General features: G+C 35.8%; 2 protein-coding genes across 9 annotated transcripts; one reads left to right on the top strand and one right to left on the bottom strand.

The window, feature by feature from the left end:
* Positions 1-14,321: 14,321 nt before the first annotated feature.
* Positions 14,322-19,230, top strand: LOC112286728 (uncharacterized). Of its 6 annotated transcripts, none has more exons than XM_024528910.3 (3): positions 14,368-14,775; positions 14,981-15,389; positions 16,650-19,230. In XM_024528910.3, the coding sequence occupies exon 3, from the start codon at positions 16,769-16,771 to the stop codon at positions 18,338-18,340; it is 1,572 nt and encodes a 523-aa protein (XP_024384678.1). In that variant the 5' UTR covers positions 14,368-14,775; positions 14,981-15,389; positions 16,650-16,768; the 3' UTR covers positions 18,341-19,230. The 6 variants fall into 6 exon arrangements, with proteins under 6 accessions (XP_024384685.1, XP_024384678.1, XP_024384679.1 ...); XM_024528911.3 differs by having other exon boundaries at positions 14,405-14,775; positions 15,259-15,389; XM_024528914.3 differs by lacking the exon at positions 14,368-14,775 and adding an exon at positions 15,530-15,632.
* Positions 19,231-19,558: 328 nt separating this feature from the next.
* Positions 19,559-22,222, bottom strand: LOC112286729 (tubulin beta-1/beta-2 chain). 3 transcript variants are annotated; one of them, XM_024528919.3, is made up of 5 exons: positions 22,017-22,222; positions 21,218-21,545; positions 20,755-21,024; positions 20,130-20,590; positions 19,559-19,987 (listed from the first exon to the last, which is right to left on the bottom strand). In XM_024528919.3, exons 1-5 carry the CDS (start codon positions 22,080-22,082, stop codon positions 19,772-19,774), a joined length of 1,341 nt encoding a protein of 446 aa, XP_024384687.1. In that variant the 5' UTR covers positions 22,083-22,222; the 3' UTR covers positions 19,559-19,771. The 3 variants fall into 3 exon arrangements, with proteins under 3 accessions (XP_024384687.1, XP_024384688.1, XP_073392402.1); XM_024528920.3 differs by having other exon boundaries at positions 19,559-19,981; XM_073536301.2 differs by lacking the exon at positions 22,017-22,222 and adding an exon at positions 21,762-21,888.
* Between the last annotated feature and the right edge of the window lie 1,910 nt (positions 22,223-24,132).

Genomic DNA, 24,132 nt, shown 5'->3' with positions numbered 1-24,132 from the left:
ATGAGTATTGAAGATCAGCAAGTACTTACTTAGTTACAACCACATAGAGATTAAGCATAGTATGTTGCTAATAGTGAAAAGGTAGCAAAGAGTTAAAGTAAGTTATTGTGGTAGCACCAAGGGTTTAGTTGGATGAGGTAGAAATGGATGTAATATCTAAAGGATGAAAGTTGCCTCGTTGGTGAACAAACCACCACCTATAAGTAAAGAGTGTTGGAAGGAAGAATCATCTTTCTCTACACTTCTCTTAGACTGTAATCCTTGTTGATGCTAAGTGTTTGTAGCTTTTAGACTTCTTTTCTTCAATAAAATCATAATCAAATCCTAAATTCTAAACTAAATCCTAATAAAAGTATAAATCTAAAAATAAATCTAAATAAAATTCTTATCTAATTCTAATAAAATTTTAATTAAATCCTTAAAAAAAATTAATATTCTAGTATTGTGCATGAAATTTTTCAAGTGAATCAAATTAAAATTATTATAAATCTGAAAAACCCTCATTGATTCTCTAAACTTCTTTTCTTCAAATCCTAGTATATTTGAATTCCAATAACCTCAAAAAAATGTTAGATCAAGCTCTAACTTATAATACAAATTTAACACAACATCAATCACTTAATCAAAAAAAATATTTGTATATCATAAACCAATTTCATATAATTTTCTAAAGTATAAGCTTGTTGTATTTTTTTCAAAATAAAAAGTAATTTCAAAACAATCTTAACTTTGCGATGCCTTTACAAGGTCAATATAAACTCAATTCATTCAAAATCAAAGGTGAAGGAACCTTTCACAAGTTTATTTTCTAATCTTATTCTTTAATCAACCATAAAAATTTAAAATTTCCATAAGTATGAAGTTTTACACCTTAAAGTCTAATTTGACCTTGACTCAAACTACTCCTCTTTGGATATCTATTCTTGATTTTTGAAGAAAATTTTTATTCAAAACTATTCTTAATTTCTTCCTAAAGATATTTATATCATTTATTTCTCTTATACACTTTGATTTATTTTATTTATGACTCTATAAAGTAAGAAGAATTTTTTTATAAAATAATAATATTAGTATTTATTAATTATTATTATTTCTTTATTTTTTATTTATATTTCTAAGATAATTTGTTATAATATCTTCATTTAATGGCCGTATTATAATATAACAATAATGTTCATATGTCACAATTTTTATCTATTGCATCTCTAATTGACTTAGGTTCAATGCCAATTGATTTGGATTCATTGAAAATTTACTTAAATTCATTGTTGATTGACTTAAGTTTATAATAGAGGTGTGGCAACATCATTTGAATACAATTTGGATTTGTAATGATTCATTGGCTAACTAGTTTGAATATATGTTAAAATAAAGTATTACTCTAACAAGCTAATATTATCTAATTTGTACTTATATACTTATAGAAGCTTATAATCTTATTCAAGGTAATATGATTTGTAATTATGAATATATAAACTAATCTCATTTTTCTTATAGAAGCTTTACTAACTTTATCTTTTTGATACTACATTATTTGATATTTGTTGACAAAAATATCTTAGCATAGATAGGAGTATTATAGTCAATCATATTTATAAATTTGTTCATATCTATACCTTGAATTATTACTATTGATGCCACAAGTATATGAAATTTGTTATCTATATAATCTCCCAAGGCTTTTTTATAGTATGTAAAAGAAATGAACATAATTATTGATAGATACAATTTACAATCAATTCAAAGAGATATTTTATTTTTCTAAAAGAAAACCACTCTAAAAATAATAAATCAAATATGAATATAAATACCAAACTTACAAAAGAAATTAGAACCAATCAAACACTAAAGTCAAAGCAACAACAATGGCAACATCTTCATGCAAGTTATGGGACTTTATATTATGTTCCATCAAAATCCAATTATGATGAAAAAAATTATATCATTTTGTTATAATTGACCTAATGAAAACTTTCTAAGTTAGAGATTAGAATTTTTAGTTAAAGCTTGATGAAGCAAATCTATGTCAATTCCAACCTCGAGTTGGACTCTCATCTTTCTCTATAGCCAGAGATCCAAATACCAACAAAGCGTAAACACTAGAATAATATTTTATATACAATTAATAAAAACACATCATTCATAACTTTTAATAAAAATATGTTTGTACCTACTGCTTAGCTAATTAAAATTTCAATTAAGTATCAATTTTAGACTTGATTAAAAATATAGGGTAATCTGAAAATGCAAGGCACTTATGAAATAATCAAAACAAAGCCCTTCAAATTCATAAACCTTAACTTTATATGTGAAATTTTACATAGTAAAGGATAGTTTCTTTTTACAAAGTCAAATATTTCTTTATTAAGAGCTATGTTGATAAATAAGAAATTTCATGAAGAACTTGAAGCTTTAAAGCACCAATCATTGTAAATACAAATCACTCAATACATGCCAATATTTAGTTCTTTCCTATGAAATGCATACAATCACAATGTTGTTTACTTGGCTAATCTCGATGAGTCCTCTTATTAGCAATATTTCATTCATTGTCACTCCATGCATCCATGGAAAAGTCAATATCTCAATGTCATTTATAAGAGAGGTACACATACTTGCTATGTTGCTACAGTCTTCTATGTTTAGACACCTCGCTAAACTCCATCTCCAAACTTGTCAATTGTGCTAGCACTAAGGTTGAGCTACTCATAGTTTGAAGCTTCCAAGTAGTACATGTAGCTAAGGTCTAACTACCACTTAATTGTTAAAGATTATAAGTATCAAAGAAAAGTAAACTTAAGATTTTGCAAAGACACACTTTTGAATAAGCATGCACTATAACATAATACATACTATGGATATCATGGTAAAATCACTTTGCATAAGTTGTGAATATCAATGCTATTATATTGTCAAAATTCATATGCAATTTTAGATGCAATTTTTATTTACTCTATAGAATTGATACCTTGTCCAATTTAGGTCAATACTAGTTCAAGAGCTTATAACTTTCTTGACATGCTTGTATTGGGTTTTGCTAGTAAATATGTGTCATTTCTCTTACAAAACTTTTATTGAAACATGTGATTTTATTGTTATTGGATTTGAACTTGATAACACTATTATTCTACTTCCACCTTTCATGCTTGGTATTGTAGATACAAATCTTGAACATAGAGTTTAATATTTGAATTGAGTTAGATAGTGAATTGAGCATATCCTACAATTTGCAAAGTCAATATTGTGCTGATAGTTTTGAGTTGTTGGGGTCAATTTAACATTTCTCCAAGTTTAATACCAATACAAAGGCCTCACTCTAATCTCCACTCACGGATAAACATAAAAGGCGGCGGTGACAGCAATCCAATCATCAACCCCCGGTCAGTCAGCAAAAAGCACAATAACAATAAAAGGAGGAGGAGGAAGAAGAAAAAGAAAGGGGAGAAGAATGGAGGATCCTTATTCTAGGGTTTGTCTGAACAGGCGCAGAGGCGGAGGCGGACTCCGTTTGTCCCGCAGCACTGATCATGCTTTTTCCGCAGTGGAGCTCGCATTGGATCCTCCTCTCCCTGACACATTACCACCACAAAACCAAAACAAACAAGCCCCGACTGCCACCCAGCCAGCCAGACGAAGAGTCACAGGCCCTGATTCAAGGGGCGAGACAACTCTCTGCCTCTGCCAAACCTCACCCAATCCTGCTAAGCACGGCTCCCCACAAAGAGCAAAGAGATAAGGAAGAAGGGCAAGCTCTGACTCACGGTACCCAGAGACTGATTAGCATGGCCTTTACAACAACCAACAAAGCGGAACACAAAGACACGCAGCGGGGGGAACGACCCCCGAGTAGCAAAACAGCACCGGATGGAGGTGCAATGAAGAGAGAGACCAAAGCATCACCAGCAGCATAAATTGCATGGAGGGCAACAACTGGCTGCCAGGGCACCGCACGATCGTGGAATCCGATCAACTCTAGATAATCGCCGTAGATGGAAATGGTTTCCGACACAACATTCTTCTGTGGGGAGTGGTGGGGACTACTTGCAACATCATCACGAGGGAGCAGGGCGGTGGGTGCCGACGAATGGTTTCCGCATGGAATGGGGAGGACCTACATTATTAACTGAGTCCTGGTCCAAAATCCAAACACTATGGGACAACTCGGTCCCTGTGTGCACTGTGAGAGAGGGGCAGTATTTGGTTACACTGTAATTTTCAAATCATGCACGAATCTATGTGGATCGTTACTTCTTTTGTTATCCATCTAATAGTTTTTGTTGCATAGCCATAAAAATAAAACCGAAATTGCATGAGTTCCATTGGAATGATGGTGATAGTGGTGGTGGTGGTTTAGTGCTGTCACTGATGCACACCATCCAATAAATGAGTTTTCTTCAATAAATAAATATATATATATTTATGTATGTTGTTTTTTTTTTTTTTTGTTTATTTATATATGTGCTCTAACTCATTGCGGGTACATATCATGTTACATCTGATCTGTTTGTATATTTATTGGGATTTGGTTTTTGATTTTTTCTTTTTTCTTTTTTTTTTTGTGCACTGTGTGATGAAAAGCAACTTTACTCTACTTCCATTAAACTTAAAGTTTGAACAGACTTGATGAAATGTGCCAGTACGTTGACATATGGCATTCATGCCTAGTGCATTATAGTTTTGTTAGACTAGTTTGACAAACATTAAGGAAAATGATTCAGAATAGTCAGTCAATATATTTTTCTAACTGAAAAATAAATATTTTCTTTTATCTTCTATCTTTCTGGTGCTTACAAAACCCAACGTAGATATATCACTCTTTTTCTTTTATTTATTTATTAAAAATTCTGCATTTATTATGTTTTGGTTTATGTGGATATTGACATACAAAAATCACCTTTTGATTGTGTTTGATGTCAGTCGTCTTGTAAAAAGAACTTGGTTTCATCACACAGGTGATAAAAATAATGATACCAATAGTAAGGAAAACTAAATAATAAAGATTTAACATTCAGAAGAATGTTCGCTAATCAATTCCTGCAGTACTAACATAAGAAAAATCAGAATCACAAACAATTTGGTAAAATGCCATAATATTATCAAGTAACATGTTGTGGTTAAGACTGAATACTTGGCATGGTTTTTCATAATGATAACCTTTTTCCAACTTAATTAAGTCTGGAAAAAATATTACAACTAATTCTATGCAAAATACTTTTAAAAAGTGAAAAATCCGTGTGAACATTAAAATGATTTCATTTTCTAGTAGAATTTTTATGCTGTATGAGCCGTAAAACAAATTGTCAAGAAATTCTGGTTACATTTATAAATTATGGCACCATGGGTATAAGACGTATGAATATGGAGTTTTACTTTAAATTTATGTATTTACTTGATTAGATACAAACTTAATCTGCAATGATTGTTCAAATGTAGTATGGGCATATACATATATATTTAGCAACAGTAGTAATAATTTTGTAAATGTGACTTTGCTTCTACATTAAAATCCAAATTTAGATTCTTATTAATTTTGTATGTTATATTTTTCTTCTACAATTCAGAGTCAGAATAGAAATTAATACACTGCTTAACACTAAATCCATATTAGAGAATGCCTTATCTATTATACTGCTCTTGTACTTTAAACGTTAAACAGTTAAATCATTATTTACTTTTTCTAAACATTAACTGCATGATACATTTCTTTTTTCTTTTCTCCAATAAAAATAGACTACTCATTTAAATATGATGTATTTAATCTTAATAATATATTTATGGTTATTATTGTAAGGCATTTCGGTCATGATATTCACAATTTTTTTAAAAATAATTTATGTTTTATAAATATAAATATATATATATATATATATATATATATATATCAACAAGTGGTAAAAACTCAACCTTAAAATGTTATTAAATTGTATGAAAAAAATTGTACTAAATTTAATTTTTTTATGGAAATCTATAAACATTAATGAAATAATGTAATGATTAATTTTTTATTTTATTCATATTAATGTGATGAGAGGCTTTAAAAATAGAAAAAATCTTAATTGATTACATAAATATAAATAATAATAAAATATCTACTTTTATGCATATTATTAAATAATGAAAAGATTCCAAAAAAGTACACAAGATAAAAAAAATTATAACATTAACTTGGAAATAAATATAGATAAAAAACTAAAATAACATCTAAATTTATAAAAGAATTCTCTTACATCCAACATAACCTTAAAAAAAGTAGAGTATGTTGCTTCACCAATTTTTTTTACTTTGATTGGAATAAGGCCTATGCTCAATCTCACTTTCTTAAAGAAGTTATGTTTATTTGGCTCATTTGGCATAGAAATGTTGTTGTCAAGACATAGAAATAAAATACTAGTCCAATTACCAATGTGCATTGTCATATTTTTCTATTATATTAGATTAAATCTACCATCTATTGATTCTAGAGGTGCTTACATGCTCAAAAAAATCAAAATCTCTCTCACTTGAATTGATCCCAAATCCTTAGATATGAAGACTATAGAAAGCAGTCTCATAGAAACAAGCCACCTATGCATATAAAATCTCCCATAGATTGAAATATTTGTAGAAAATTAAGTGGCTACTTTGAAGACTCTATTTATGGACATCAAGGAATCAAAGAAATGAGTTTGTATTTGCTTGTGAAGTATAAGACAACCTCCATACAAAAAAACAAATCTACCAAGGTCTCATAGATTATGGTCAACTTTGCTCAAATTTCTCACAAAAGCTTCAAATTCTTACAAAAGAAATTAGACAACCATTTACAATAATAGACAAAAAATTTCAAAAAGAAGGATAAGCCTTTGATAGAAAAACAAACAATAGATACTAGAACAAACATAGTAAATAAACACAATTCTAAAATACCATGTAATGGTTGAATAATATGCCAGATTGCTATATCTTAAGTACTGAGTATACATACTTTAAGATGTACTCTTGTCATTGTCTAATTGAATATTAAGAATTCAGCTTTCCTTTGTCATTTCTCACCACATCAATGCATTAGAAATATCATAAATTTAAATTAAAAATAAAAATAGAATAAACATATCACTATGCAAGTTTAGTATCATTTATTGTATTATAACTACATACGATATTGAAATTAAGGCTTTGAAAATGATAGAATATTTTTTAGAATTAAGTATTTTTTTTAATAACTAATGAATTATTATGAAGTAAATATATATATATATATATATATATATTATAGATGGACATTGAAAAAATTATACCATATTATAAATCACAATATGTTTTGGTTATTTAGTAATACAACATCATATGCAAATCATTCTTATTATTGTTTTTAAAAAATATTCAATAAAATTTCAAAAAATTAAAGATTTATTAAACTTTTTGTGTAACATATGTTACTATGTGTATATATATATATATATATATATATGTATGTAATTCAATTTCAAAAACTTGGTTTTATTTTTTAAAAATTAATCAAATTACTTTAATAAATTTTCTAACTTTATTCTTTCTAAAATTCTTCAAACATCAATAATATAATTACAAAATTTAGTATCACCAACTTATAAAAGTAAAACTAAGGCTTATACATTTTCTTGATGATTTTAATATCTTATTTACTTATTAATTTATTTACTTAACATTTGGAAGATTATTTAAAAATTAACCATTGAGGTAATAAAGTTTGAGATAACTATTACTATAAGTTTAATAACTACAAAAATAACTAAGTTTTGGAATGTCAAGAGTAAATAAAGACTTCTTGATGTAAAGTATTGAAATTTCAAGTTTAAAATAAAAAAATTCAAATTGATAAACTACTCATGAAATTAAAAAAATATTTAAATTATTATTTATGATTATTATTATTAGAATATATTTTTGAATTTTGAGATATTAAAACAAGTAGATTTGACATCAAAAAATGTATTGATAAGATTAAAAACCATATTATTTTTGTAATATTTGAGAAGTATACTAGATCAGAAATTTTTATAATTAATATTTCATATTTATAATATTTGAGTTATAAATAAATCTTTTATAATCTTTGTATTTTAATTTATTATTAAGTTAAAAGTCATTAGATGGTAAGAATTATTTTTGTGTATTAAGAGTCTTTTAATATGATTTCAAAATTCTATGAAATAATTAATCACTTTTCATATCAAAAAAAGTAAGATGCAAAAGAATTTATTAGAATTGATAAAAGATTGGAAATTTAGATTTGTATATAAATATTCTACTTCACTAGTAGTTGATTTATTTTTAAATTTTTTCAACAAAAATTACTGAAGCTTAAGTGTTGATCAATTGTTTTGAATATTTACATCATCTTTGAATCAATACAAAGAATTTGTTTTGTATAAGGTACAAAAGTGTTGTAATATTTAGATGGATATTGTTTTCCTTTCAACTTCACTTTTAATATCTTTGATTTAAAAATAAAATCCTTAAAAATATTTTATACAGTACAAAAAAGAATATAATTTAAATTTTATCTTTAAATAAGATTCTAATATTTTTATAAACTCAATCAAATCAATTAATATTATTGAGTAATATAAAATATTTCTTAGAATTTTTTTATTAAAATATAAATTTGATATTTTTTAAAATTATTTTGTTATTATTTTTCTTGTAATATATCTAAATTAAAATCATGTTATATCCATGATTTTAAAATATATTTTTGTATCAATCATATAAGATGTTGCTAATGCTACTACAACTTGCCTTTTGTTTTACATATTATTAAAATAATTTTATTCCAATAAAATATTCTCTCAATAATTTCAATATATAAGCCTATGATTTTTTTTAAATGAAATGCAATATCAATTTATTTTTAAAAAAACATTAAAGCAAAAACCTATAAGAATTAAAAATAAAATAAAATAAAATACATTAAAGAAACATATATTATTAAAAAATACTGAATTAAATTAACACATATAAAAAAATGACTTTTAAAAATAAATATATTTTTGCTTTAGCATTGAGAAGAGGTGTATGTGGAATGTAGTGCATAGAGAGTTGTGAGGAGTAGCAAACAGTAAGGTGGCATAAGTAATATCATAAATATTAAGATGTAGGTGTTTCAAATTAACACTCTAAAGATTTATTCTTGTTATATTAACAAAGTCACATAAAATATTAATTAGTTGTTTTATTTTTTATTACTTTAATCAAAGTTCTAATTTAGATCATAAGAATATAAATATATTATTCTAAAGTCTTTATACTTATATGACTTATAAATCGTACAACTTGTGATATTATAATTTTGGTGCACTTATAATACAATCTAATGTACTTTTATAATTCTCAAATATATTTTTTTGGATATTTTAAATGATTTTACACTTTTCAAAACAGAAAACAAGACTTTTGCAATCGATTAGACATTTTCTATTTTAAAACCTTATTTAAAATCGTCACTATATCTTATTACAAACTGCTCAAAAACAATTATGCATGTAAATATATATATATATATACACTTAAAAGAAATTATGATGTTGCATCTAATAAATTTAACCTACATCAAAGTGCAGCAGTTTGTATCTGATTTTTATATCTTTTGATTTTTTTATATTTTTTAAGATATAAGTATTAACAAAAATTAAAGTTATTATCAAATTATTCCTATTTTTAAATATTTTACCTACTATTGCATGATTTGAATGTACAAAATTACTTAATAAAACTCATTCTTTACTATGAATTTGTTTGATGCTTTAAAAAAATCATATTTATCCTTTAAGTCTTTGTTTTAACCAATTTTAATAAATATTATTTTTAAATAATTAAATTTTATATGTGTCATCAAGTATTATATTTATTTTTTAATATTTAAAAAAAACATTATTCTACACATGCTTCAATTATAATAAAACTTTTTTTGGTATATAACCATTAGCAAGATGTATTTTTTTAGATTTTATGTTTATTTTAAAAATATATAACCAATATGAAAATAATATCCTTTTTGATGTCTTTTAATAATATGTATAAACTTAGTTTTATTTTTTAATTATTTGCATATGTTGCAAACTTTGATATCATATCTCTGAAATCTATAAGAAAATCCATCCAAAAACACATTTAAAGTAATTCCATTCAATCTCCTTTTTGTAATGATTCTACCACAATGCAATTTGAGCTACAAAACAGTTTTTATTTGTATCTCACTTCATAATCTTTGTTGTTTAGATGAGAACCGCAATAATCTAAGTTTCTTAATAACATATTCCTAATTTTGGTTGGTTAATCTTTGAACTTACAACTCATTTTTTAAATTTCATTAAGAAAATTTGAATTTCAGAATTGTGTATAGCACAGAAATGTATTCCATTACAAAATTACTGATGAATGTCTGTTCTAAATTTTAATAGTAATAGGGAGTATTGGAAGTGATAATTGCTTTAGTTATAATGTGTGTGTGTGTAAATATATATATATATATATATATATATGTATAAAAATTTATTTTTTATGATTCTAGACACATATATTTTTTGTAAGCATTTTATTTCCAGAGCTTTGGAATAAAAAATAATTCAATTTACGACTCTAAGTATGACAATCTTTTGTAATCTTAAATCACATGAAAAACAAGTTGATTAGTATTCATTATTTACTAATTGTGCTATTTAAGACTTGGTCTTTACTTTTGAATTTCTATCTTTTGTCAAACATATATGTGTGTGTATATGTATGTATATATATATATATATATATATGCAATATTTGTATATATTTAATAATATGTCCTTTAATAATAATATGTATATACTCACATACAATATATCAATAAAAAAACCTTTGAACATCAAATTTGTTATTACTTAGTTATTGCAAAATTGATTACAGAATGTCATTATATTTCTTCAATGATTATATAAAACAAAATATATCAACAGATTGTGTTTCTATTGAGTAAAACAACTATAGTTTCTTAAATAAAATTGATTCTTTTAAATACTTGTACTCGATCAATTTTTCATAATCTGATTTTAAAATTTTAAATAGTTCAACATAAAAATAAAAATATAAAGTAAACTTGGCATCAAAGGAAAATGTTCTGGAAATAATCAACCAACACCAATTAAGCTTGCATTTTCAGAGTAGAAATGTAGAAAGTGAAAAAGATTTTTCATAGAATGATTTAAACAAAATACATTATGCAACTTCAGCAAATGTATAGCTGCTCAAATTCGCTTGTGGTTAAAAGGCAGTCAATTCAATAATTAAGACAAGAAATATATTAAGATTTATTATTGTTATTTCTTAATCTTTGAAATATCAAAACATCAAAACTACCCACAGAACCAAATTCCCATTTATACCCTGTGTTACAAATTAGCTGCAAGATGCTGAGGAGGATGAAAATGGTAATCTCAACATCCATTTTCAGACCAGTTAATATGAATATTCACATAAACATTTATATATATATATATATATATATATCAAGACTACGCTGAAAAGCCAAAATGTATTTTAAAGCTCAATGAAGGAGGCATGCTCATTTGTCTGTATCCATCTATCTATCTCTCTCTCTCTCTCGCTAAGTATTTTTTTCGTTATTTATTTTTCTTTTAAATCCTCATTTAAAAAAATATATTGATGAGGACCGTGTGTGGCAGATGAGACTCTAGGTCAACAAAATTCACTGTTGCCCATAATTGGGAAAATTACTGAATGAAGGAGGGCAATCTCTCTGGGACCATGGATCTCATGCTCGCCTGATACGGGCAGATACAGAAAATATATTCCCCACCTGTCCACACTGCCCTCTACTGCTGCCCTTGCCACTGCACCTGCCGTGCCTGCAGCGTGACATCTGCAATTGCCAGTCCACACTCTTTATATATATATATATATATATCCACTACAGTTGTTCCCCGGAGAAGTCTCCTGGCCCTTAGACTCGTCGATTGCGCTTCTAATGCGCTATAAATATTAGTAAAAATCATGGACTTCATACCCTCTTTATCTCGATCTGAGGGTGATCCTACGTGGCAGTGCATAACGGCCACGATATCACAGTGGAAGGTCTCCCTCCATTTGCCTCTATTGTGTGCTCGGTCTCTTCAAATATATTAGAATATTTTTCAACGTAGTTTTTGAGAAGACGTAGTGGTGAAGTCCTCCTGTATCGAAAGTAAGCCATACTGGGAGTTGGTATGCTTGTTGCCTTTGAATTCTTTGCTTAAATTTTTATGTTTGTACTTACTCACGGATGTGTAGTTAAGAGAAGTAAACACAAACACAAATACCCAAACAGCTTTTTATACTTTTGGGGCGTTGAGGCAAAAGTGTCCACAGTCCACAATGTGACTGTGCCAATCAAATCAACCCAAATTCTCTCTCTTTCTCTCTCTCTCTCTCTCTCTCTCCATATATATATATATATATATTAATATATAATGATGTGATTATTTCTACAAAGCTCCATGTCTATCGCACTCCACAACAGTGACAAAAATCGGCTTTTAGCAGAAAAAAGTTGGGCTCAAAGTGTCATTCTGACAGATGTTTGAGCCCAAAGAGGATCCAGGAGATTGGCCTAGGGTTTAGCAAAATCACATACCCAAGAGAAATCAAAATTAACTAAAAGTAGATAAAATCCAGAATTATGGGTTACACACAGTTGGGAACACATATTTGGTTATAGGGAATGAAATCGGCCTCCTATTGTTGAGCTCCACGGCCTCCATATTTATTTTTTTAACATGAGATCCTCAGCTTCGCGGGGCCCTCCCTGCATGGGAAGAAATTCCACAATTCCACAATTTTATTATTAATGCTCACTCACCAGGTTTGCCTTTTGACCAGGGGACACCCCCAATCACCTGTTCTCTCTCCCCGCAGCAGCTTTTTTCCTAAATCCCACTGTTTCCAGTATTGCCACGTTCTCATCAATATCCCATGATGTTTGCAACACCTTATAATCTGAACTGGCCTACCCCCCCCTTTGCCTGCATTGTATTTCTGGGCTCTTTTGAATGATTGGCATGTGTGTTTTGTGGGGGTACAGTGTGTGGTAGTACTACTAAACCCATGTCCCTGCAGTTTTAAGTTTAGCTGTATATCTGCACTCAGTCGGGTGAGAAAAACTGCTGGTAGTTTGATTGGGTGGCATTAGATCCCCAGGAGTCAGGTTTAGAAGGCCTTTTAAGAACTGAGTTAAGGGGGTGTGTGTTTAAATAGGGGTTGTCAGATGGGGTTGAAAAAATAAAATAAAAAATAAAACACGAGGATTGTTAACCTCAACCCTAGTCTCCCATTGATGCAAATCTCTTGGCTGTCAAGGTCAAATGTGAATATCTTTGAATTACTTCAATACCCAAGTGGGAAGAGTTCATAACAGAATTGGCTACTGAATCAAATACTTCTTCCCAAAACTTTATCCTGTACCTTTCTACCCTATTTGTTTGTAAGTTGCCTGCTAATGACTGGCAGCCTGAACCCTAACTTCGAGAATGAGTTCACTGGTTTCATGGGCACTTGAGAACTGACTTGGGAACACACACACACACACACAATTACACTTACAAAATGGGAGAAAAGCACTGACCATGGTTTAGTCAGGCTTTAGTGTAAGAAGACTTTTTTTCTTTCTATCCTGACATGGGGACTGGAGTGAAGAGTTGTTAAATGGGGTAATGAATGGCAGTTAGTTTTTTTTTTTTTTTTTTTTTTTTTTCTTCTCTCCCTCGCCTCCCCTCGCCTCTTTTTGCACAGTCAAATCACGACGCTTGTTGGCATGCATGGGAACATGGGATTGAATAAGCATTCATTTTAATTTTTAATTTTTTGTCTTCTTCCTCCTTTTCTTTTCATTACAGGCCACGTAATTTCGTGGAGAGAGAGAGAGAGAGAGCACTAGTCCCACCGTATCCGAACACATGAAGAGATTGGCAAGTAGAACCGCCTCCTCCCATGTCTCCACTTTAAAGTATTTTTATTTTCGTTATTTATTTTTCTTTCTTCCCCCCCCCCCCCCTTCTCTATTTGCTTTTATCCAGAAGACAAAGTTCCTTTCTCATGTCTAGCACAACTCCCAGGAAAGAGCAAGCCCCTCAATGAACATGCGACATTAAAGGGGCGTAAAAAGGGGCAAAGAAAAAAAAAACAAACAAAACAAAAAAGAAAACAAACAAACAAACAAAAACTAAACAAAACAAAACACAAACGTCGAAGCAACAATGGCAAAATGCGAGAAAGAGTGTTGCAGCGCGTGGATGTTGGGGGGGGGGGGGGGGAGACAGACACGCACTCGCATGAAAAGGGAGGGAGGGAGGGAGGGAGCCAAGGCAAGGAAGGCAGCAGCATGGGTGATTGCCAGCGGCCGCGCACAATCACTGTCCACCATCGACATCGTCATCGCCACCGCGGCTGGCTGGCTGCCACCTTCATCACACACACACACGCGCATCAACCCTCCTTCCAACGACGATGCCGAGACGACGTCCCCGAAAAAAAGAGGCTGATTGTGCTGCACGCGTAGGAGTAGTAGAAGCAGAAGAAGCAGTAGCAACAGTGGGGGAAAGACCCAGGGCCAGGAAGTTGAAAGGAAACAGACAAGAAGAATTTGGGTGGGGAGCAGTTGGATGCTGATGCTGCTGGTGGACCGAGTCGAGAAAGCGAGAGAATTTAGCGGCTTGCTTTGTTTAGCACATCAGAGAGGGAAACAAGGGAAAGGAAAATCAAATATATTGTACCCGGCTCCCAGTCTTCCGGGTGGGTTTCACAGAAGCTCCGAGTTCTGGTCTACCGTCGTCGCTTGGACCATGATTGGAATTAGTCCATGCTTAAGTCATATATATATATATATATATATTTACAATTTTTTTTTTGGGGGGGGGGGGTGTAAACTTGCAATTTTCTGTCTTGGATTCGGCCTGGCGAAATGTGGGTGAATGTTAACGGGTTGATTGTTCTTCAGCAAAGAGCACTTGGGTGGTTTGTTAGTGCTGGTGCTGCACCCGAGTTCAAACTTGACGTAGAGTCGGGTGTGGCGCTTCATGGTCAACGGCCGCTCCCGTTTGGATGTTTCGGAGGGACCGCTGTAGGCTGAAGTTAGCAATTTACGTGCCTAAGATGGGCAGTGGTAGGGTTCTTGTGGAGGCGTTTAGTTTGCTGCCTGGTGTTCAGATCCCTTCGTGGGTTGTAGTACTCGTGTGATCTCGCGTTGACGGGGTTGGAGGTTTGAGGTTGAGGCAGGAGGTTGGTGTTTTTGGAAGCATCTCACTAGGTAGATCAGGCTTGGGGACGAGTTGTCAATAATGGGAGCAGGAATCTGGAGGACAAGTTGATTCATTGCTCGTTATGGCGGTGGTTTTACGGAAACGAAGGTGAGGTTGCAAGGTTGCATGTGTGGTGTTCCGGTCTTTAATTCCCCTCTCTTACCTCTACTTCGCATCCATCCATCTTAGAATCAAAGGAAGTTTTTTCTCGCTATGTGAGCAGTAATAAATAGTGTGCAGAACAACAGCGAGCTTAGGGTTTGGGAATGCTGGAATCAACTGCGCTGCGGCTGCAGGGCGAATGTTGACGGTCGTCTAAGTGAGGTGGTTGAGACGCAAGGATCGCCTGAGGTATCTATTAGATCAATGTATCTGTTCGTGCTTGGCTCAACAAGTACGTGAAGTGCCGACAAATTATGCTTAGAATCTTTGGGGAATTTGTGTTGATTGGACGAAGGTGGAGTTTTTTTTTGTGGATCTGGAGAAGTGTTTGGCTGGTTCTATTGTTTCCTAACCTTCTTATTCTGCCTGCTCGGTAGTTGAGTTGCGTTGGAGCAGTTCCAAGGGCCTTTTCTCAACTCATTCGAGATTTTTGAAATCTGAATTTTGGCCTTAGTGCAATCTGGATTCTGCGCGTCCTGATCCTCATAGGTAGATCCGGGCTTTGTCATGAGGAGAGATGCACGGGATCAAAGGGAAATTTAAGGGGTTCCGTTCAATTTGAGAAGATGAGAAGTACCCATATTGGATTTCCAACTTCCAACCTTCAGGTGTGGAGCTGTGATATGCGGGAGCTGTGCACATGGAAGTGATGTGGGGTGAACTTCTTTTACGGCAGTTCACAGGACTGGGGATAGTCTATGGTAACATTCTTCGCAGGCCGTGCTTACGCTTCTCCGGCCGTGGTGATCGCGACGATCTTCCGGCCCTACCAACTTGTTGGATTTAGGGTTGTGCAAATACTAGAGCGATCGTTAAGTGTGGTGGATATGGGCTTCCTATTTTCGTAAATCGTTGTTTGCATCGATTTTAGAGTCTGTTTAGACCGCTTCTCTGCTCAAACTCTGGATTGATTATTTTTGTTTGGTTGACCTGCTGAATGCGCTGCATTTTTGGGAACTTCTTACGAAATTCGACTTTGTTTTTTCTCGCTGCTAGCTTTTCTTTATTTTCACTTCACACAATGTGATTTGCTTTTTTTTTTCACACCTACAATTATTTTCCTTGAGCTCTAGTAACTATTTAACGAAAATTCTATATTCATGCTGTCTCCCTGGAGAAAGTATTTTGTAATTCACAGCCATGTTATGACTTTTCAGTGGAGACAGATTTACTCAATTTATAATTTGCTTGGCTTGGCTTTTGCAGATTTTAATTAACCTAGACGCCTAGATCAGAGAACTTGATATCGTTGAGCAAGAGGATTTGGGCATTCTGTTCTACTGTAGAAATGTGAAGAAGCTCCGGCTACATGGAGATTTAGAACAATGGGAGATAGAGGAGGGAATTCTGGTCGTGGGTGTAAGTGGCACCCAAGACAGCAAGGCGAAGGTGTCTGTGCACAATGTTTACGAACGTCACTTGAGAAGCTCGCTGCGTACCAAGGCGAATACCAGCAAGAGCCACTCGATTCTTACACTGGAGCTTATTCATCAACTTCGATAACAGACCTCTCACGAGAGAGAGACAACAATGCGCAGAGCTATCAACCTACATACCCGAACGTGAGCTATCGAACTCGTAGTAAAAAGGAATCTAAGCCCAAAGGATCTTTTTCTGCGCAAGATGGAAGCGCATCTGATGCTCGGAAGCTGAAAGATGCTGCGGGGTCGAAAGGCAGGCTAACTTGGGGAGGTGCCGTGCACCGGATATCATCGCTCCGAAGTGCATTCACCTCGTTGTGGAAGTCAGACAGGCAGCCGGAAGAGAAGAGGAAGATTGATGAGAAGAAGGTTAGGGAGAAGCAGCACGGGAAACTCCATGGGCTGAAGGGGACTGGAGATGGGAGAAAAGAGAAAGCATACGAGCTACAGAACGCATCGCATAGTGAACCTGGACGAGTTAATGGGGAATTGAAGCGGAACTCAATCAGCGGTGGGAAGATCACGCCTGGATCGGCTTCCTCGTTGTTAGTGTCAAAATTCACTCACACATCGAGTTCCACGGAAGTCCCGCAGACTCGGTGGCGGAGGAGTAAGAGCACTCGGGAGGCAAAGAGTGATCCACAAGTGCAAACCGGCATAGATCATGGCCCTCGAACTCCAGATGGTAACCTCGCCCAGGGCGCTCCTTCTCCAATCCAACCTGTGCCGCACCCGAGCAGCAAGTCATCACCGTGGAGGTTTTTCTCGCGGTCCGGTAGCCGGCGTAGACCCCTCAGGGGATTTAAAGTGGACACACCCAAAACAACGCCCAAAAACTCTACCGCGTTGGACAGTAGGCAAAACCTTGGGATGAGTAATCCTATGTCACGTGGCTTCTCACCGAAACCGGAAGCGCCAGTCTCTACCTCCAAGTCGACATTGTCTTCTCCTTCTGTGGCGAAGCCGGATCCGCAGTCCCAAACTACCATCGGTAGTAAGAGCAATTCATGGTCAAGGTCATTGTCTCCTTCTAGCAGTAAGCCTAGTCCACTGTACCTGGCGCCCCAGACGATGGGCGAGATCAAGGGAGACAGTCTGTCACGTGATTCGATAGATACGCTGGAGTTCTCCGATCAGTCCAAAGCAGCAGATGTGCACGGCCAGAGAGGGACCAGATGCTCTCTAGACGGTGGGCTGGATTCTGTTTCACCTCGCTCCTTTGAAGGGAGTGCACCCAGATCGAATTCTTTCCTTGGGGAAACTGTTGCTGCCCAGAGCAAGGCAGACAGGTCGTCGATCATGTCAGTGACGCACAAAGTGGACTGGCCGCGCGTCATGCCTGTGCAGTCTGCTTCCAAGAGCCCCTTGTACAAGCGACCGGAGATCCCGCGTAATCCAGGTTCTGATATCTTGAAGCTTGGCGCTGAGGTGCCTCGTCACATGACTGGCAGAGGGAAGGCAAGCGTGGCAAGCTAGGAGGCAACGCATGAGGCCGCACCTTGCTCACGGTTGTGCGTTTCACTGGATGGCTGGTTTTAGGTTCACCCTTGGACGATTCTGAGCCTCTCCGACGAGTGCATCCCGTGGCATCTTTTCATTGAATCTGCAGGCAGAATGCATTAGTTGTCACTGCCATGCTCACGGTGGTCCCATGTGGATGGCAACAAAAATACCCTTACACTGGCGGTACTCTTGCTTGAACTTGCTCCGAGGGCCTGATGAAACTAGACTTCGGCGCGGAATTGACACTGCAGCTGCGCAGAGCCATCAAAGCAGAGCTTCGTTCTGAAATTGGTGATTAGCGTTGTGGAGGAGTTTTCTGCCTTTTAGATGCATGACAGCGTGCTCTTGGAATACAAGCATGGCCGTTGAGTAACTCTGGTTTAGATATTAATGTCGTTCTCTCATTCCAGGCAGATCATAGGGTTAGAGCAAAGCCTGGAGCCAAGGTTATGCTGGCGATACTCTATAGTTGTAATGCTATATTGTAGTGGGCGTCTGCTTTGTGGCTTGTCGAGTTGTTTTATGTAGAATTAAATAGGGAGCTGAATAGCCTAAAAAAGATCACGTGACATTGCGAGAATCACCCGACTGGAGGCCTACAACGTGAGATTTATTAGTAGTGAGGGATAAGTCTGTATAAATATGTTGGGTGTTATGCCTCTTGCCACCACACCGTCTCCTTTGTACATTATGGGTAAGAGGAGAGGAGAGGAGAGGTTATTAGTGCATGACATTCTTTGGAGCGACGCCTCTACTGGGTTGGTTATGCGGGTTTAGACGAACCTTCTGTTCATAATTTTGACTCGTGTATCGAGTTTCTAGCAAACGAGCTGCACCGTCACGGTTGCGCCAGTTCAATGTTACGCTGCGTTCGGTCATTCCAAGAGTACCCTCTCAAGTAGCGGGTGATAGATTTGTATCGTCATGATTTCGAATTCCCGTTATTTTTGTTACCGCTGTTTTGCGCAGCTGCGAAATGCATGCTCTTTCTGGATGGGCGCAGGTTATTCAAGGAAAGCTTCCTCATGAAGCTGACTGCTCCTAAGGTATTACCTTTACTATGGATACTTTTTGTCTTAAATTTCTAATTGCGATTGAGGACGTGAGGTCGGTGTCAATCAATGATATACATGAATGATGTAAGACCTATTCTACGAATCGTAAGTTTCAGGGTTATGGCGTAGGCAAAGATAGCTGTAACATTGTTTCTATTTCTCGTAGGGTACACAAACAAGGATGTTACCTTTAAACCTGATGTGTGAGAAAAGCTTGTGCTCCCACCGGTGTTGGAATAACATAGTGCAAAACTACGTGGCTACGAATTCGCTTAGACCTTACCTAAAAGTGCGAACTGTACATACCACTGCTACTATGTACTAATATCGTGTGTAAGGATAGCCCATCCTAACAAGCTTCTTCCTCGCCTTCCTCGAATTCTCCGTCCTCGTCTGCCGATGCATCTTGATATTGCTGATACTCAGAAACCAGGTCATTCATGTTGCTTTCAGCTTCCGTGAATTCCATCTCGTCCATTCCTTCTCCAGTGTACCAGTGCAAGAAAGCTTTCCTTCGGAACATGGCCGTGAACTGCTCGCTTACACGTTTGAACATTTCCTGCAACTTTCATCAACACCTCTTCAGCAAGAACAAATCTCTAGACTACAACAATTCGTCACGTGAGTATGCAGCCCCTGCATGAACCACACCGGCAAACTGATAGAGATATGTAATTTTCCAAATCGGTTATGGATGTCAGTCGTACCTGGATTGCGGTGGAATTCCCGATAAACGTTGCGGACATTTTTAGGCCCTTGGGAGGGATATCACAAACACTTGACTTCACATTATTGGGTATCCACTCCACGAAGTAAGAGGAGTTCTTGTTCTGTACATTTAGCATTTGTTCGTCAACTTCTTTGGTACTCATTCGTCCCCGAAACATGGCGGACGCTGTCAAGTAGCGGCCATGGCGAGGGTCTGCAGCGCACATCATATTCTTGGCGTCCCACATTTGTTGCGTGAGCTCGGGGACTGTTAACGCGCGGTACTGTTGGGAGCCTCGCGAAGTGAGAGGTGCGAAACCGATCATGAAGAAATGGAGCCGGGGGAAAGGGACTAGGTTTACAGCCAATTTGCGCAAGTCGGAGTTCAATTGACCGGGGAAACGGAGACAACAAGTGACACCACTCATGGTCGCCGAGATGAGATGATTTAAATCACCAACTGTCACAACGAAACCACTGGTCAAATCATCATCATCACTTCAAGTGATTTTGAAATTCGAAGCACATTTTCACGAATCAAGTTTACCACGCTTTTTCTTTTCTTTCTTTCTTTCTTTTTTTAAATTTTAATTATGGATGCATTCAAGAGAAGATGTCACTTACAAGTGGGTGTTGTGAGCTTCAGAGTTCGGAAACAAATGTCATAGAGCGCTTCATTGTCCAGACACATGCATTCATCGGCGTTTTCCACGAGCTGATGCACGGAGAGGGTGGCATTGTAAGGCTCCACAACAGTATCCGACACCTTCGGCGACGGCACAATGCTGAAGGTTACCATCATTCGATCAGGATACTCCTCCCTAATCTTGGATATCAACAAAGTGCCCATTCCAGACCCTGTGCCGCCTCCCATTGAATGACATACTTGAAAACCTGTCTTCACCAAGGATGGAACAATTTAAGCCGAAGCTAAACCTCTCACACACTGCAAAGCTGTTCGACTGCAGAAACCAACACCTCCAAAGGACTCGACAGGTGGCTTGGGAGAGCAAGAATATCTTCCAAACGCGGTACCATATTCAAGACATGCAACACCCTTTGAGATTCAGAGGCTGACGGAGTCGACCTTGCAAGCAATCACAGCTTTCTGCTTCTTTACGAACTACGTCCAGAACGGAGTCGATGAGTTCTGCACCCTCGGTGTAATGTCCTTTCGCCCAGTTATTCCCGGCGCCTGTCTGTCCGAACACGAAATTGTCAGGTCTGAATATCTGGCCATATGGGCCAGACCGAACACTGTCCATGGTGCCGGGCTCCAGATCCATCAGCACAGCTCGGGGGACGTAACGGCCTCCACTTGCTTCGTTGAAGTAAACGTTGACCCGTTCGAGTTGTAAGTCGGAGTCTCCATGATAAGTTCCAGTTGGGTCAATCCCATGTTCGTCACAGATTACCTACATAGCATCCAGAGTTTTGTAGTCAATGTCAGCCACAATGTATCATGCTTCTCCGGCAACAGGACCCTTTGCATCAAGCCGGAGCGTCAAGTTTATTTGTGTGTTAATTTCAGCAGGTTGAATGAGGCCTTATTTCTGATCACGAAGCCTTCCTGTGTTTATTCCTGTTGTAAGAGAACTGGAGAAGCAAACACTGCAAAACTTTCTAGTTACCGAGTGATCGTTCCCTACGGATCAACCGATCTGAGTCAAGATTGTCCACGTCGGTAATTGACGCAATATATGCTTTGGTTTGTCAAGCTGCGTAATTAGCAGCAATAAATGACACTAACCAAAAATACTTATTCCAATTTCTCTGGCCTGTTAGCTTCTTTGTGAGGAATTCAGATGTCGGAGACAAAACGAGGACGTCACTCCTGCTTTGTAATGTACTATTACAGATGCGGAAGTGGGCTTAAGATTTCATACTTCCCAAAACTTTGCACCGATTTGATTGCCACATTGTCCACCCTGAATGTGCAAAATTTCTCTCATTGTGCTGTGGAGAGCGGTAGACGGATCACAAGAAGTGACAAATGCACTGCCGCGCCTTCAGGAAAGTTATTTGGTTTTGTTCAATTAGCGAAAGACTGTCCTTGCAAACCGACGCTAGAGCTCAAGGTAGCTTTATGAAGAGATACAACCAAATCGACCCATTAACCGATGCAAGTTTGAGCGCCTAGTGGCAAAAGAAGGGGGACGAGGGGAGGTAGTAAGCCACAGAAAGCGAGTCCGTTAGCCGTTGAAGACTAAACCGCAAGGAATCGACGCAGCATCTGCCGGTGGCAGTTAGCGAGTTTCGCACTCAAACTCCCTACTAGTAAACTTCCCACCCACAAGAATTGTATTCTCTTTTCAAAGCGTAATAGCCGAACAGATTGTAACGAAGCTCCGTATAGTGTACATTGCAGCACAGACATGGCGGTGAACTAAAATCCGTTGGGAGAGACCGACACAGCAGTGAAGGCTTTCAATAAAGGAATCCTCCATCCAAGGAGAGAGGTCACTCTGCAACCCACAAGTGAGAACGATGTTGTCGTTAAACAGAAGGATCACACCAGGCTCATCGTGCACATTGAAGGGTTCAGGTGTTGCTGTAGCAGTAATTGCAGGTGCCAGAACGAAAACGAGGTGTGTGCAATCCGGGAGTATGCATCTGTAGAACATTGCTTCGTAAAACATCCACAGGCTAGGGCTTCGCAAAGCATCGCCTTCTGGTGCGGTATTGGAAACATTTCTGTATGCAAAAACGTTGGTACATAATCCACCCACACTACATCACCAAGCCGAGACTTTGCTGCTACTCCTCCGTATGAAGCATTATGATCAGCTCAACAACGTACAAACGTAGCTTACGAGTAGTAAAAATCAGGTGGTACACAGTAAATTCTATAAAAAACTGGCTCCTCCGATCTCACTGACCGTTCAATGATAATTGTCCCGCACCTGCATTCATGTGAGGACATGAATTCTGGGGCTTCTGGAAACACAGAGAGGGAAAAAAAAAACGAAAAAAGGAAAGCGACAACACATTGAAACTATGGACGACGTGATTACTAATTAGGGCCCTCTTCAAGCAGCTTGAATGCTCATCGGGGTCTTCCAAAACCCCGATTTTCCACAGACTTAAAAACCCTAAACGTTTCCAGTCATGAATGAGCTTCAACCTTTGTGCACTGCAGCAACAATGGAGGCGTGGGAGCGTGGCTATCAATGTTGGGACTGACAAACTGGGTGGGTTCACAGCTTTAAGACGAAAATTTTGCAGCCAAGGCCAGAGGTATGAAGCAACAGAATTGGTTGGTGAGGAGTTAGAAAAAAAGAAAAAAAGAAACAATTGCACAAATGAATCACATCCTGATGTCAGAAACAAATAAAAAAAAAAACATTAAAAGTTGTGTATGTGGATAGATAGATTCATCTCCTGAGCTGGAAAAACTTAGTTTTAGGTCATAATTTGCAAAAATTTGCATAGCAGAAGTGAGGGATAGAGAGGTGGTCAAATCAGGAAGATGACTGAGTCAGTTTAGTTGTACTATATACCTCATTCTGCCAAGCTCCTCAATCATCTGCCAGGCCTTGGTGTTCCATGTCATTGTACCAGAAAAAAAGGGTGCATTCTATCTATTCCACAGTTTAGAGGTCATTTTAAGTTGTTTTTGTTGCTATATTGGAGTGTTGACCAGTAATGTGATCACATGGACATCACATCAAATATACATGTACCAAAACTTGAAATCAATTCATAACAAACATGCATTGACAGCGTTTTTGTATAGATGTTGCATGTTTGTTTATTTGTTGCATAGTGTGATGATTTGTAGATAATGGGTACATTTGAGTCCATGCTCATAATATGAATGTGTGAGATTGTACATTTCAAGATTTATTCACAAATTTGTACATTTTATTTTGCTGACATTATCATTTATTTTCTCTATATTTTATGAATATGACCACAATTCTTGATTTGTAAAACTAAAATTATTTAATTTTTTCAAAGAATTTATATACTTTTTTCTTCAATTATATTTTCAAAATAAAT

This window comes from Physcomitrium patens, chromosome 9 (assembly GCF_059467195.1).
Source record: "Physcomitrium patens ecotype Gransden chromosome 9, ASM5946719v1, whole genome shotgun sequence".
Classification (NCBI taxonomy): Eukaryota; Viridiplantae; Streptophyta; class Bryopsida; order Funariales; family Funariaceae; genus Physcomitrium; species Physcomitrium patens.
This window is presented reverse-complemented; position numbering and strand designations above follow the sequence as displayed.